The following is a 16,762-nucleotide window of genomic DNA, read 5'->3' on the forward strand; positions in this document are numbered from 1 at the left end:
GAACGTGCAGTACATGTCAGAAATGCATCATCAGTAGTGTGTGACAGCTTATTTCAGGGGGAACAGAATGGAATCCTGTCCCCTCGCTCTCCTCTTGCTCTCAATTATCCCCACTTAGCCCATTCTTCTCAGGAAGTGAATTGTATGAAATATTAATGGACTTTGTCCGCCAGGCCTATGAGGCAGCTCAGCTTCTTCTAACAACAGCCGTCATTACAATGACTCCCTCCCACAGTGAAACCCAAGCAGCTTTTTCCTGTAACAGCTGACTGATTGCTTCTCTTGCTACCTTTCTCTCTCCCTCCCTTTCTTCAAGTGACTTATTCCGGGACAAGCAAAGTTATCGTTCTATTTCAAAAAGAGAGAGAAAGGAATGGCAACTTTTTTGAAGAAATAGGAAAGGTGCGAAGGAAGCAATATGTTGGAAGAGAGGACCTTATTACCGGAGACCACAGAGGAAGCGGGAGGCTTAGTGAGCAAAGCCCAAGGGTCAGGCGCCCATCCTCGGGTCACCTTTAATGCTCCAGAGAAATCAGAAGAGGAGCCATCACACAGAAAGTTGGCCAAGTTAACTGTCAAGTATAACAGAAAAGATCTTCAGAGGTGGCTAGATCTGGAGGAGTGGATTGACACCCAGCTGCAGAAGCTGTATCCGTATCAGGTGGGTAACTACAAGGGGAGGGGAGGATGAAGGATTGGCAAACAGATCTGAATCATTTTATCTGTGCTGGGTGATTGTAGCATGACAAAAGGATGTGGAGTGGAATGGAGCAGTGTCTGCTTTGGTGGTAAGAAAATATGGTCCATCAATCAGCTCTGGTCCTCACACTGCTGTTGTGTGCTTCTGATTACTGGGAGTGATTAGACTGAGGAAGGGTAATCCTCTCTGCCCTGAAGCCAAGGCATCCTGTATATCTAAAGCATTCCTGGGAGGCACCTGTCCACCTCTGCCTCAGAAATTTCTAAGCAAGAAATGCCACAATCTTAAGTAGCTCCTTTAATTAAGGAACTGTTCTTGCACTCAACAAATGTTTCTTAATCTTGCATTTACATCTGCCTCCTGTAATTTAAAGTCATTGCATTCCTGCCAGGCATCTAGCCATGTTATTACCTAGGGAAAATAATTGGTGAGTGTTCCTCTTTTCCTTCCAGAGATCTTTGGAAATCCCTGGAGAACGTCAGTGTCTTTTCCTAAGTCAAGGGGAAATTGTGTGACTATCCAGATGTTGGACTACAGTTCCTAGCATTCCTTACCATTGGCTATGCTGGCTAGAGAATGCTGGGGTTTGCAGTCTGGCAATATCTGGAGTGACTCACAATTTCTAGCTTAGATGTTCCTGTTAAAAAGGATTTGTTTTTATTGTTACCTGTAAAGTAATTTGTTGTCACTGCTTGTTGCAATGTTACAAAAGTAGTTTGTTGTGTAACTTGTTATATCGTGCATTGCTTTTCCTTCATTTCCCATTACTTTTATGGGAAAACCCTATATCTTGGAATTGATTAGATAATGGCATAAAACAGTCTCTCTTTTGATCTGCCATTTTAAACATTTGAAAGTAACTGTTACAGTACTTGTGCAAAAAAGTAACTGAACTCTTGCTTGGTAAATTAATGTTGAAATCTGATTTTATTATACTTGTGTTACCTCCAAAAGGAACTAATTCCAACTTTCTTATTCTACTTCTTACTTCTTACTTTTAAGCTCTTATACCTATTTATTAGTATTTATTAGTACATTTCTTTTCTGGGGGGAAACCGCTTTTCAAGTTGCTAACAATAATGTGGCACAAAGTAAAAACAGAATCTTGATTAAAAACACAGACCTGGTCTTCTGGTTCTATCAGCCTGGGGCTTATAGCATTTTCTGTTTATATAGGCCTTAAATTTTAGGGCATCTGTGACCTGTCTACTTACCAAGAACATTTTTTGCATCATGGGAGCTGCTACAGAGAAACTTGCCCACAGTAATCAGAATGAATTTAAGAGCTGACGCTGGACATGAATTAAGAGTGTCCCATTCCAGACACATTAAATCCATGCTTGCTTTCTACAGCTGAGTTATACCATTCAAGAGTTGGACAGCATGTGCTAAATAAGATCTTGGAAGTACCAGAGCTAGTACGTTTTAGTGGTTTGAACCTGGGACTACAACTATGAAGACCAGGGTTTGAATCCCCCCTCAGCCATGGAAACCCATTGGGTGATCTTGGGCAAGTCACACTCTCTCAGCCTCAGAGGAGGACAAGACAAACCTTTCTGAACAATTTTTGCCAAGAAAATCTCATGCTAAGTTTACTGTAGGGTCACTATAAGTTGGTTTGCAGGCACACAACACCAACAACAGTATCACTATTAACTTCCTTAGTCTTGCGATAGTGACATCTTTGCTGTCTGATGGTCCAGTGTACACAAACTTTCATGAACATTTTTTAAAAAATATGTATAAAACCACCTTCAGGTTATGTGTATAAGGTGTATATGACACATAAATGAATTTGATGTTTAGACATGGGTCTCATCACCAGGATAACTTGTTATGTATATGCAAATCTTCCAAGTCTGAAGAAATCCAAAACACTTCTGGTCCCAAGCATTTGAATAAGGGAGACTCAACCTGCTGTAGAATTTCAGCCTTTGTAGCGAACTTAGGGATCACCTAATTCACTTCCTATTCAATTTATTGTTCTGTACTGATGGCAAATCAACTTTGACTTATGGCAATTCCATGAATGAGAGACCTACTCAGGTCTTGCAAATTCAGGGCCATAGCTGCCTTAATTGAATCTATCCATCTGGAATGCATTCTTCCTCTTTTCCTACTGCTTTCTACCTTCTACCTTCCCAAGCATTATTGTCTTTTCTTGTTAATCACTTTGCTTGTTTCCTGTCATGATATGTCCACAGTCTCAATTCAGTCATCTTGGCCTCTATGGAGAGTTCAGCTTTGATTTGGTCTTGGACCCATTTATTTATCTTTTTAGCCGTTTACGATATCCTCAGAACTCTTCTTCAGCACCACATTTCAAATGAGTTGATTTTTTTCCTGTCAGTTTTCTTCACTGTCCAGCTTTCGCAACTATACATAGAGATGAGAAATCAGATGACATGCACAATTCTTACTTTAGTATTCAATTATATATCCTGACACTTAGGATCTTGTCTAGTTCTTTCATAGCTGCCCTTCCAAGCCCTAGTCTTCTTCTGATTTCTTGACTGCAGTCTCCATTGTGATTAATGGCTGAGCCAAGATATGGAAAATCTTGAACTATGTAAAGGTCTTCATTGTCTGCTTTAAAGTTATGTAAATCATCTGTGGTCATTATTTTCTTCTTTTAATGTTCAACTGTAAACCTGCCTTTGTATTTTGTTCTTTGATTTGCTTCAGTAAACATTAGATCTCATTTAATACAAGATATTTAATTCAGTTCTGGAGATGCAGGATATCATAGAATCGTAGAGTTGGAACAGATCACAAGGGCCATCCAGTCCATCCCCTGCCATGCAGGAACTCTCAATGGATCGGCTGCACACCTGTTATCAACAGACCCAGGAAGACAACAAATGCATAGAAGTCAGTAAGCTCTGTCTGGCTTGGTGAACTGTTAGATCTGACCCCAGTTCTATGACACCATTAAGAACTTTTAAGGTGGAAAATAGAAAACAGCCAGGAGATAGTGGGGGTGAAAACTCTGTAATGATTTTCAAATGTTTCCCTTGATAACATATTTTATCATATTATAAGGCATGGGAGGCTAAGATGTTATATAGCATCAAGTCATTTCAGACTTAGGGCAACTCTAAGGCTCCCTATCATGTGGTTTTCTTGGCAGCATTTCTTCAGAGATTTACCTTTTCTTTCCCCTGAGGCTGAGAGAGTGTGACTTGCCAAAGGTCACCCATATCTTAACAGAAAGTTGAACCCTGGTTTCCAAAGTCATAGTCAGATGCTCAAACCACTACACCATGCTGGCTCTCATCTAAATGGGATCAAAGCAGAAAGCCCTGCCAGTACAGTAATGTGATTTCTGGTGTTTGCCACTATGCCCATGGCAATCCCTGATTAGAAACAGTGACTTGCACTCACCAGACAAGATCCTGTATACCTCATTGCAATGAAACAACTCACACTACAATTCATTGTACATGTAGTTTGCTGCAATAGAATCCTGCCTTGTATGTCTTGCATATGTAAGACAGCTCAAATGGGCAGCTGGATACAATTCTACACTGGCACTGGATCTCTCTGTCTTTTAACAGAGTAACATAAGGAAACAGGACATCTGGCTACTTTGAGGACAGCAAAATAAGCTAGACACACAAAATTCATATTCTGTCCTTCTTGTGCTTATACCTGATTGAGACCAGCTAACAATCTGGCTACAATTTAATTTAAACAAAATTGGTCATGAGCTAGAATCTCATCCCTTATGAGAAGGAAAAAGTTACTGATAAAAACAGAGAGATGGAGGAGATGAAACAAAGACAATGTATGTAGTGGTTGGAGTGCTTGACTACAATTTAGGAGATACAGGCTTAAACCTCCCACTCATCTTTTTAGCTCACTCTAAGTGACCTTGGGCTACCAGGCACTCTGCCTCAAATGAACTTACTCCAGTGGTTATTGTGAACTAGATTGTGTGGGCAAGAGGAGACCCCACCTTACATCCTTTGGAGCAAATATAAAGAATGAATACACACACACACACACACACACACACCAGCCTAAATACCCTAAAGCAGTGATTCCCAAACTTTGGTACTCCAGATGTTTTGGTCTTCATCTCCCAGAATTCCTGAGTGTGGACCAAGGTGGCTAGGAGGTCTGGGGAATGAAGTCCAAAACACCTGGAGGACCAATGTTTGGGAACCATTGCCCTAAAGGCATCAGAACCCATCTGATCTAGGAAGCTAAGTATGGTCAACCCTGGTTACTAATTGGATGGGAGACCACCAATGAATACCAGGTGTCGTAGGCTATATTTCGTGCCTAGGAAAACCCTATTAAATTAATGAGGTCACCATGAATTGACAGGCAACTTGCACACACACACACACACACACACTATTGCTGTATGCCTTCATGTCATTTCCAGTGTATGGTGATCCTATCACAGGGTTTTCTGAGGGCTAAGAGTGTATGATTTGCCCAAAGTCACCCAGTGGGCTTCCATGACAGAGCGGGGATTCAAACCCTTGACTCCAGAATCATCCAACACTCAAACCATTGTTCCCTGCTGGCTTTATACACGAACATACTTACACATTTAAGATAAAATTAAGCAGTCTTTACACAGGAAGAAAATCCAGAATGCCGTGTACATTCTGCTAAGAACATAAAGTCCAATAAATTCCTCACCAGTCTTGCAGACACTTTCATTTTTCAGAAAGTGAACGAGGCAACAATAATCCCAGGGGCAGAAAATGGACTCCCAAACCTACCTAAATTGCCTACTTCTGCTTTAGCCTCAGACACAGTTTCCTTTCCTATATAGCAAGATTGGCTACACCATGATTTTGGAAAAGTTATTTTTGGACTATAATTCCCATAGCGATGGGAATTCCTAAGAGTCATAATCCAAAAGCTTTTCTTAGTTCTGTCCTTGTCCATTACAGAATCCAGGAACTCTTTCTTCAGTGAGGTGAGTTTGAATGGGGCACCTGAAAATCCATGGGATATTTTCCTCTTTCCTGCGTCTGTAATTATGACAACAGGGTCTATATAAAGTGACACCAAGCAGCAGCTGCATGGATAATACAAAGGGATCTCTAATGAATGTCAGTCTGCGGAGGTGTGCATATAAATTGTGCCCTTCAAGTGTTCTTCACGGTGAAAGGACTTCCTGCTATTTCCATTGCTGTTTTTCCTTGTTCTAAAAGGAAATGGTGAAGCATGAGTAAAAGAGATTTAGAAAAATGATAAAGGAATGTGTGAGAGCTGATTAAAAGTTAAGTTGGTTGTAGGTTGTCCCTCACAATTAGTCACTTAGAGGCCTAACAATCAGCCCTGTGGCTGCAAGGGAACTGTTTTGCCCTTTCATCTAAATTCCACAACTTGTGTTTTTTACACAATTATTTTGTTCATTGTTTGCTTTGCTTCAATATTACCTGCTTTTCCCAAAACCACATTAAAATGGATCTATTATTAACTAAGGCACTGCACAGACGGGCCCTACGGGGCGCTGTCGTTACGTGTGAAGGGTGGCGCTTCCAGACGCGACTTGCCCCTTGCACATGATGAGGGCGTCAAAATGGCGGTGCCCTGTACATACGGGTGCTGCCATTTTGACGTGACGGACACATAGCATCCACACGTCCCGGTGCCTTTGTGATGCCGCAAGTGCACCATTGGCGCCTTGCGGCGTCACAAAGGTGCCACAAGAAGAACCCGCTTTTTGCAGGTTCTTTTTATTCCGTTTGTCCGCTGCGACTCCCTCGCAGAACAAAGCAGGGCGGCGGGAGACCTAAGATAACAAATAGAAACTTGTGCTCTCCTGTCGATAGACTCCAACTGTCCCAAATTGGCACAGACAATCCCAGTTAATGCTCTGCTATCCCATTTTTTCAGCTGCTTTAAAATGTCCCAGTTTCTCTCTTCCTCTAATTTCCCTCTTTCTCCTCAGCTTTCTTCATTTCCTGCAAACTGAGTTCAAAGTGCAAAAGAAATTTCCATTCAGTTAGTTCTAGAGGGAAGAGAGGAGAAGGGGCAGAATCTTGTCCTTCCCAGTAGGCTCAGACAAAAGGAAACTGCTGCAGGCTCTCCTAGCTTTTCTATTATTCTGCATTAATAACTTTTAGTAATAATAATAATCTTTAAAATACTCTGATGTTGCTTGGCCACATGTTTCTTTACTTTTTAGTTGAACAGTGTTGGATGATATGCCAATGTTTACCTCTCTTCGTATAGTCTTAAAATCTCACAAATGAACATTTGAGAGAAAAGGCTCAGATAACAAATAGAAATAGGCTCTCCTGTCTTGTCCATTGTGCTTAACATGACATGGGAAGAGGATATAATTTTAAGTGGAGGCATGGGACTAATTGTTGTGGCTGCAGCAAAGGCAAAGAAAAGCAATTGATTGGAATTCAGGAGAATTTGTGGCTCTTCAGACTATGACTATGTTTATATTGATTTATATTGTGACTTTTTCCAACCTGGAACTCAAGAAGATTTACAAAATTTGAAGCAGATAATAGCTTTTAAAAAAAAACCCTGACATCATGCAAAAGTTAAAAGTACACTCATACCTCAATTTTCACAGACTTCAAGTCCATAGTCTCGGTCCTTCATGGACCGGCAAGCGGGGAGGGTTAAAATAGCGCACCCGCCCATGGCGCATGAACAAAGCTGCATGCAGGAGCACATGGCCATTCAAGCCAATAAGGCTTGAATATTTACGAATTACCATTTTCGCGAGGAGTCCGGAATAGGTCCCCTGCAAAAATGGAGGGATGACTGTATAACTAAACTATCAATAAATTTAAAAGCAGTTATAAGCAGAAACAAATAAAAAGAACAACAAACACAAACAACACAGCTCCCCCCCCTGCTGAAACAAAAAGGTCTTCATCTGTCTATGAATGGATAGTAAGGAGAGAATTAGTTCCAGAGCTGGGAGCAACCACCAAGAAGGCCTTCTTCCTTGTTCCCACTTAAAATACTTTTTAATGTGGTGGGACAGAGAGAAGTACATCAACAAGATATTGGATTGCAATGACTTATCATATCTAATCATTATATTCAAAAAAGAGGGATGCAGTCCTACAATATGTGACTGCTTGAGGACTGAGGTTAGCTTAGAGGGGGGCTCCTCTCTGTCCCACCAGTATGGATGTGGGAGAGGACCTTCTTAGTTGTAGCACTCCCAAATGTGGAATGCCCTCCCCTGTAGGGCCTGATTGGTGCTGACGCTGGTTTCATTTAAGTTCCACATAAAAACATGGCTATTTGTTAAAGCAGCTATTCTCCCCCCATAGGTTCTGCAGTTTAGGTAGTTTGGATAGTTCACTGAAAGTTCAGGGGTAGGGTTGCCATAAGTCAGGACCTCCAAACCGGGACAAATGTAGGACAACATTTTCAAATGTAGGACACTTTTTTAAATGGAGGACATGCGAAAAAATTTGATGATTTTTTAAAAATGTTAATATAAATGCATGTTTCTTAGGCACCCACCTCCTCCTCCTCCTCCTCCTCATCCTCTTCCTTATCCTCCTCCTCCTCCTCTTCTTCATCCTCCTCTTCTTCCTCTTACCTCCTCCTCCTTTCTAAAAAACACTAAATCTAACAAATAAGAAACAGAGGGCCCGAACAGACAAATCAAAATAAAAATGCTTTGGAGGTATGTTGTTTAAATGATGTAAGCGTCCTAAGAGGCCAGAAACCAGTCAAACCCTAAGGACTGGAGTGCACCTTTGGCACAGCTTCTGGCCTCTTAAGATGCATGTGTCATTTAAACAGCATACTTCCAAAGTGAACCAGAGCAATTTTATTTTGTCCTGTCTGTTTGGGGCCCTTCTCATACTTTCCAAGATGATGTTCTCACCTGAATATTCCTACTCTTTGCCCTGAGGGCTGGAGAAATGGGGGGCAGGCTCTGCAATGTGGGAGCCCCAGCCTTAGGGAGAATGGGGCCCAAAGTCCAACAACATCTGGAGGGGTGACAGTTGCTATCCAACACTGATCTGCACTGAAAATAAGGGGATTTTTTCATTTGAACACTGATTATTCTGCTATAGTTGCAGAAGGAAGAGGAGGAGATGGAAGCAACAGCAGCTCCTGAGCCAGAGATTGACATTGAAGATCTTCTTGACATCTCTAATGAGGAGCAGGAATCAAAACTACAGGTTGGATGGAGAACATCTGAGAGCTATTAAGATTTATTTGTGGAAGGTAGTAAAGTGTACCTTTCCAGATCATGCAAGTCAGCAAGACAACTGTAGCCAACCCCCATGAGCCATTTTGATGGGGTTCATAATACAGTGGGTCCTTGGTATCTTTGGGGTTAGTTCCAGGACCCTCCATGGATACCAAAATCAATGGATGCTCAAGTCTCATTAAATACAATGTATATAAAATGGTATGCTTTATATAAAATGGCAAAATCAAGGTGTGCTTTTTAGAATTTATATATTTTTAATATTTTCAAGTCAAGGATGGTTGGATCCATGGATGAGAAATCCATGGATACAGAAGGCCGACCAGCTTGTCCAAATGCTATGGGAGAGGGAATCCATCTGTCCTATTGTAGGTGCTGTGTTTGAAAATGGGCTCACCATTTTCACAATTTAATTCACAATTAAAGTATCTAGCGCTGCATTGTGAATGGGACATACAGTGTTTTGAAGAGGCAAAGAGTTATGAGCATGGAGGCAGGACTTGCCCTAGGCATTTGTCGGTCTGAGGCAAAGGGCAAGATGGTGCCCAGTTGCCTGCGTTCCATATACAGAAGCCAACCAGACTGGCAACTGGATCTTACTTTGACACTGGGAGTGGGATAGCATCCTCAATGACATCTGAAAAGAAAAGACCTATTTATGAGCTTTCCTAAATACAGGAATGTTTGGGGGGCAAGAAGAATGAGTTGGGGGGCATTGCCACTACTTGCCCTCAAACATTTGGTACCTAAGGCAACTGCCTCTTGTCAGCCTAATGTCCAGAGCTTGGGGAAGTTACTATTTTGGATCGCAACTTCCAAAATCCCCCAACCTCCATAGCCAGTGGCCATTCTGGCTTCAGCAGTCTGGGAGTCGTAGTCTAAAAGTAATAATGTTTTGAAGCTCTGCTAATGGTAGGATGAGCCCTGTCCAGAGAAGGGTAAATTCTTTTCTGTTGAGGGCAAAATTCCTTCTGGGTAATCTGTCAGATGCTGCATAATGGTGATGGGAAAGGCCGTCTTTTTCATTCTCTCTCCTCCCAGCCTCCATCTACCAGAAAGATGCCAGGGGAAGGGTGAGGCTACCTTTAGCTCTGGGCCAGAAGCTGTCTAACCTTGGGGCTCCTTTATACCACACAGTTATAGTGCTATGATTCCAGTTCAGTTGTCTTGACAACATCCTATGGAATTCTGGCAACTGCAGTTTAGGAAGGGGAAATCTTCAACCATAGCATTCTAGTGTTTCTCTAAACTGCAATTCCTAGGATTCCATAGGTTTTGGGCAACTGTATTCTGGGGTTTTCTTGACAAGATTTACTCAGGAGAGGTTCTCCATTGCTGTCCTTCTCTAAGTCTGAGAGAGTGAGACTTGCTCAAGGTCACCCAGTGAATTTGTGTGCTTAGATGAGCATTTGAACCCTCATCACTCTGAATCCTAGTCCAACTGTCAAACCATTGCATTCTGTAGTAGTGCAGCAGTTTGAATGTTGGACTTGGACTCTGGGAGACCAGAGTTCAAATTCCCATTTTGCTATGGTGACCTACTTAGTGACCATAAGCAATCATATTCACTCAGCCTTAGAAGAAGGCAATATCAAACCTCCCCTAAATAAATCCTGCCAATAAAAGCCTAGGATAGGGTTGCCATCGGTTGGCATCAACTTGAAGACACATAATGACACAGCAGCATTTTAAAAGTTCTCTGTATCTTGATCAGTGGGATATGTTTATAGGCACGTGTGTAGAACTTAGACATGTTACTTTATGTTTATGCAGTGCCAACTGGTGTCTTCCATATCAGTGGAGTAGTGGCCATTTTTGTACACCTTTGCACCTCCCCTTCACCCTAGCAATATGACAGGAGCTGGATCTTACAGCCTTCAGTCACACTCTTGTGTAGCAATAACAATAGCATCTACATTTCTATATCACTTCAGATGAACTAAGCAGTCTTTAAGCGGTTTTCAATGTGTAAGCTAATTGCCCCCAACAAGCTGGGCACTCATTTTAGCCTGTGGGTGGAAGAGTCGTCATAGGGCTGCGATTCAGCCCTTATGATGGCGCAAAAAAGGAGCTGCTCTTGGTTGCAACGCTGCTTAGTAAAGAGGGACGGCGTTTCACCACCCATCTGTCCAAGACCAATGTTAATAATAATATTCAACATTTGATACTGCCTGCTCAATATTTTGGTTTCTCTTACAAAAATCAAGGTTTGTTCTTTGGAATTTATATATTTTAAAAAATATTTTCATGTTATGACTGGTTGAATCCATGGATAAAAAATCTGTGGATATGAAGGGCCAACTGTATGGTTTTTTTAAAAAGGGGGAAATGTTGCATTATAACTATATAGTTAAGTATTATCTTTTCTCTTTTAGGAAATTCTTCATGAGTGCTCCAGACCAACAGAGGTGAGCAGAATTTGTTGAATGACTATGAACAGCATGCTGCTCAACACTGTTAAAGATGCCCCAGTATATAAATGAATGGCTTCCTCTCTGCTATAGATTTTGAACTTTGCCTTACACTGTGTTCCTTATGTTTCCACTTTCCATCATTTTTAAGCATCTGGTGGTATACATTCTTTTTCCCAAATCCTTGTTGTACTCACCAATAATTGGATAACCCAAAAGGATTTCAATAATCAGATGAGTTACTCACTGTCTGCAAACAACCGGAAGCTACATAGGAGAATTGTAATGAATCTTAATGACCAAAATAGAAGTTCACCTTATTAAATATATCATTTTTTTAATGTGGAGGAGTAAATATCAGTGCACCTCTATCAGAGCTTGTAAAAGTTTATTTTTGGACTGTGATATCCAGAATCCCCTTTCACCATGGTCACTGGGAAATTTGGGAGTTGGATCCAAAAAAGGAACTTTTTACAAGCTCTGAATTCTGTACTTGTGTATTCAGAAGGACTTCCCACTGAGTTCAGTGGGCCTTACTGCTGAGTAAGTAGACTGCAGACTATCCAGTTCGTCATCATTATTCCCTCTCTCCTTTTCACACATATTACTCCATGTAGTAATTACTCCCTATCACCAATTTTTTCTTCTCCATCAGCAACCCTTCCCCTTATGGAAAGCTGCTTGACATCATAAGAAATTGGAGTGGTTTATGTGTGTTCTTAGTTATTTTGTTATTTTCTCTCCAAAAACTATGCAAACTTAGAATCACAGAAATCAAATCATAGGCAGTATCATAGAATCATAGAGTTGGAAGAGACCACAAAGGCCATCTAGTCTAAACCCCCGCCATGCAGGAACACACAGTATTTCAAAGTGTAGTTATATTTGGAGGATGTACATCCAATCCCACACCAGTTATTTACAGAACACCATTCCTAACCAAACCACATTCAATATACCTAATCCTGTCTGATTTTGAAAGCTAAGCAGGGTCTGGTCTAGTAAGGACTGGACCGCAAGGGAACACCAAAGATCTTTAGGTAGAGCTAATAAAAACAAAGTTGCCTAAAACACTGGAGACGTCTTGCTGCCAATCAGAGTTGATAATACTGGGCTGGATGGACCAATGATACCTTCCTATGACTTACTACAGCTGAAACAGGCAAAATTGCCTTTTCCCACAATTATGAAATGTGTTTTACCCCCTACAGTCATTCACATGACAACTGATCTCCTTTGTCTCGTTAACATTTATTACCATGGTTACCTGACCAAACCTCGTAAAAGACATGCAGCAACAAATAGGCTGGTGAATGATTTACCAGTGAATAATAAAGATATGACAGTCTTGTATGTATATAAACCCACCTGTAGCTGTATGCTCTAGAAGTTTTCCAAGTTCTAGTACACAAAGTCCTTCATCTGATCTAGCAAGAGAGCAGGTTTTACCTGAGTATTATCGCAAGCTGGTTGAAAAACCCTATGTACAATTTCTGCTCTAATCTCTTTGTTAGAAAGATGAATAATATTTTAAATACTGTATATATACATATATATCCATATAAAAACTAGGTATCAGAGGCAGAACTCTAAAAAGTTACTTTGGGATATGACAGCTCCCATAATGATCCAGTCAGCATGGCCAACATCTACACTGCTGGGGGTACTGGGAATTATAGTCCCAAACAGTAACTTTTTCACTCTCTGGTCAAGTGACAAAATTTGGCTACCAGTCCTGAGGAATAGCAAAATAAGGACTCAGCAAATGCAAATGGGAAACCATTCAGAGTCAGGGGCTTTCCCAGCAGATAATTGATCACCAATTAGCAGACACTAATTCTCTTTTGCATTAGCCTCCCAGCCTGAGGCCTGCCATCAGCAACAGAACAATACACATGCAAATCACTCCTGCATTCCCAGGCTCACACAGTATATATACACCCAACTTTTTCCAGGCAAAGCATTCTCTGAAGATGCCAGCCACAGATGCTGGCGAAACGTCAGGAAGAAAAATTTCTAGAACATGGCCACATAGCCCGAAAAAAACCACCAAAAAACATGGATGCTGGCCATGAAAGCCTTTGACTTCAAACATGCAAGTTCTTGCCTTCTCCCTTCATGACAGAAATATGTTTTCAACTCCTTCCAGAATGAATTTAAGTGATTACTGTTTCAAAGGCTTGGTTTTCAAGGAGATGACTTGCCCATTTGTTTCTATTTAATGGTTTATGAAGCAGCTTTCAGAAAGATTTACAAACTGAAGTGACTTACTTTCTTAATTAGAGACTGTGTCACCTGTATGGAAGAGAACTTTAAAGAGATTTTTTTTCAAGCCTGCCTGAGGTTAACTATACCTATTCTGTCTGTATTACCTATTTATAGGTTTAGCAAATATTTGTATCATTTGCTAAATGTTACATGTGAAATCATTAGTGCCAGACCTTCTTTGTTAGTTTTTTTTTGTGCTACTTAGTTTAGAGACCTTCTCTCTGTTAGGGAATAATGCCCAAAGTTTTCTTGTTGGGGGAGGTGCCTAAGTGAATAAAAATGCACAGCTTGCATGTTAAATTGCTTCACTAAAAAGTTGTTTTTTACTGGTTTTGATCCAGGAATTTGTCACAGAACTGCTCAGTCGACTGAGAGGTCTCAGGAAGGTGACCAATCCTCAGAAGAAATGATTCAAAACAGCAATAATTCCACTAAATCCATTATCCTGCAGAAGGTAACTCTCCATGGAAATGGAAATCCAGCAGAGACAACCACCCTCATCCTTCACCTTTGGATTTCTGCCTACTGGCAATGATGCATGCGTGTGGAAGAGGATGTAGCTCACAGATGGATCAGATGCTTTGCTTGTCCAGTGTCCCAGATTCAGTTCCACCTGGACATTTTCAATTGATAATCATGGAGCAGGAAATATCTTTCCCTGAAGTTATGCAGAGCTACTGCAGGCCAGCTAAATTGTGAAAAATAGACCAATGGTTGGACTAAATCCCCACTTCTGTCAAGAATCTCAAGGTGCTTTCAGACAATGCATTTGTCTGAATCCTAACATTTCCAGAACTTTATTGAGCTGGCTTCCATTTGTAACCTTTCTGTATTCTCCCACTATTTCTCCTACTTTTGTTCTTTCCACAGAAAATCTGTGAGGGAGATAAGGCAATATCTCTTGATTGGTAGTGCTAGGACCTGTCTGTCTAAAGCAAGAGTGGGCAATTGTGCCCGTTTTTTACCCCCATGCAACTCCTGGGCCTGCATGTCTGTACAGTGGACCCTTGAAATCCACTCAGGTTTGGTTCCAGGACCCCTGGGGATACCAAAATCAATGGATGCTCAAATCCCATTCAGTATAATGGCATAGTGAAATGGTGTCCCTTACATAAAAAGCAAGATTTGAAATTTATAGGTTTTTGGAATATTTTCATCCCATGGATGGTTTAATTCGTGGATATGAAAGGCCAACGGGATTTACCTGGAATCATTGCATCCAGTTTCAGTCACATGGTGGGAGAGATTTGCGAAATATAAGAAAAGGACAACCACTACATTTGTGAGTGGTTTGTCAGTGTTTGGGGGCGTTTGAAGGGGGGAAAGCCACTTTTTAATCGTCTCTGGAGGTGTCCTGGTAGCTTTACGAGACTCAAAAAGGAGTTGGGGACCACAAATTACCTACACAGTCCATTTCCCAAGAAGACTAAAGAGGCAAGAAGTAAATCCTTCTTGAAAAACAGCCAAGGAAAGTCAGCTAGGAAGACTGCAAAATTTGACAAAGGGCTCAGCGTTTCTTCCTCACTTGCCTTTTTACTTTAAATCATCCATCCCCATCCTGGTGACATCAGTCCCAGGTAATATGGTCAATGGCCAGGAATCATGGAAGCTGAAGTATAAAACACCTGGAGGGTACAAGTGGGAAAAATCTAAGATTTGCTTTAAACAGATAAGGCATAGCCTGCAAATAAATACATAGGGTGTGCCATCTTTGTATCTAGTTAGGCCTTTATGTTGCTTTGTGTGTGGGTGTTGATGTGTGTTGTTTACTGTTATTAACCTTTCCAGTTACCTTTGTAAATAGTTCATGACAAGATTCTGAGTACCTTCAGAAATCACCCAAGGTTTGTATTCTCGTTGACGAATAGGAACAAAATAGTTTGTTTTTAGTTTTATGCTTTAACTTTTTCTGCTGCTGCTGTCTAATTCTGCCTCTCTGCTTATCTTATCTGCTTATCTTGCACATCCCTAATGACTGCCTCTGGATAAAGATAACAGTAAATGAGCCATTTCTTATATATGCAACATACCTTGTTTGTAAAAGATGGGCAAACAAGGTATTAACAATGTTTCTCCTGCCATGACTGTTTACTTTATTAGAATTAATACTTAATGTTGAGCTGTGTGAATAAATACAGCAGCTGTGATGATGACTGAAGGAGGAACACTTCATTCTTACTTCACCATGGTCCTGTGAAATTAGTTAGATGAATTACAAAGGTATGTCTTTTGGAAGATCTATGCTCCTTCACCAGATACACTGCAAGAATATTCTAAGCTGCCATTGTTTGTTACCTCTCCAGACCAACTAATAGCCTGATCATATCAAAAGTTTTTTAATGTTTATAAATACCTTCAGACTCACCTGAAAGCCAATAAGGGAAGATGCCAAGTGCTATCCTCTAATTACTGAGAACATTCTATTGATTTTAGCCACCCGCTGTACTTCAGATGGTGGGAACACTTTCAAGACCACTTCAGATGATCTCAATGGACATTGAAAATATATATGCCAGAAAGTGTTTCTGAAGATAGTAGGACATAATGTTTTAGGGATAAAAACACTGAGCCTAGAAACAAGTAACAAGTGCAGATTAAATTTTCTTGATAACTGTTATGCTATTTGCACCTCCCTCCTTCCCATGTCCTGGTCCTGTTTATGAAAAAAGAAACAGACAGCATAGCCACCAATATTTAACAGATGAAAGCCAGGAATACGTGTGGTCAAATGATGCCAGCATGTGATCAAGATTAATGCTATTGCTTGCTATTATTTGGGACCCTCCCTGCCAAATCAGGACAGTTGGAGTTCCCTAGGCTTCCACAACTCTCCAGTAACTGGAATCATTTTCGCTAGTTTTTCAAACCACTTATTGGGCAGCATCCTGTTAATGGCAAACATATGTGTAAGTGTAGGTGTATGTCTTTTTGGACAAGGTGCAGCAAGTTACTGTTATTCCTTTGCTCCATCGAAAGCTTTCCCATCTTGGCATCCCAGGAGAAGCCATAACATTGCTGCTATAGCTGCGTATCAGTGGAAAGAGCCCTGGTGATGCAGTGGTTGAATGCTGGTACTGCAGCCACAAGGTTGTGAGTTCGATCCCTGGGCTCCACGGTTGACTCAGCCTTCCATCCTTTCATAGGTTGGAAAAATGAGTACCACCTTGTTGGGGGCAATTGGCATACAGACTGTAAACTGCTTAGAGAGTG

At 41.0% G+C, this 16,762-nt stretch overlaps 1 protein-coding gene across 2 annotated transcripts; it reads left to right on the forward strand.

Moving 5' to 3' along the window:
* The first annotated feature begins 236 nt into the window (after positions 1-236).
* PPP1R14D (protein phosphatase 1 regulatory inhibitor subunit 14D) lies at positions 237-15,618 on the forward strand. Of its 2 annotated transcripts, none has more exons than XM_089523527.1 (4): positions 237-665; positions 8,747-8,841; positions 11,249-11,281; positions 13,894-15,618. In XM_089523527.1, exons 1-4 carry the CDS (start codon positions 419-421, stop codon positions 13,960-13,962), a joined length of 444 nt encoding a protein of 147 aa, XP_089379653.1. In that variant the 5' UTR covers positions 237-418; the 3' UTR covers positions 13,963-15,618. The 2 variants fall into 2 exon arrangements, with proteins under 2 accessions (XP_089379653.1, XP_089379652.1); XM_089523526.1 differs by having other exon boundaries at positions 237-661; positions 8,740-8,841.
* The last annotated feature ends 1,144 nt before the right edge of the window (positions 15,619-16,762 follow it).

The sequence above is a fragment of the Sceloporus occidentalis genome, unplaced genomic scaffold (assembly GCF_023333645.1).
Source record: "Sceloporus occidentalis isolate IW3139 unplaced genomic scaffold, rSceOcc1.0.p SCAF_4, whole genome shotgun sequence".
Classification (NCBI taxonomy): domain Eukaryota; kingdom Metazoa; phylum Chordata; class Lepidosauria; order Squamata; family Phrynosomatidae; genus Sceloporus; species Sceloporus occidentalis.

What these genes read in the sequence shown, in the direction of transcription:
- PPP1R14D (XM_089523526.1), top strand. Translation starts at nt 419, where the DNA reads ATGTTGGAAGAGAGGACCTTATTACCGGAGACCACAGAGGAAGCGGGA. An exon ending in AGCAGGAATCAAAACTACAG is followed by an intron (nt 8,842 to 11,248) that starts GTTGGATGGAGA and finishes TTTCTCTTTTAG; the next exon opens with GAAATTCTTCATGAGTGCTC. An exon ending in AGTGCTCCAGACCAACAGAG is followed by an intron (nt 11,282 to 13,893) that starts GTGAGCAGAATT and finishes GTTTTGATCCAG; the next exon opens with GAATTTGTCACAGAACTGCT.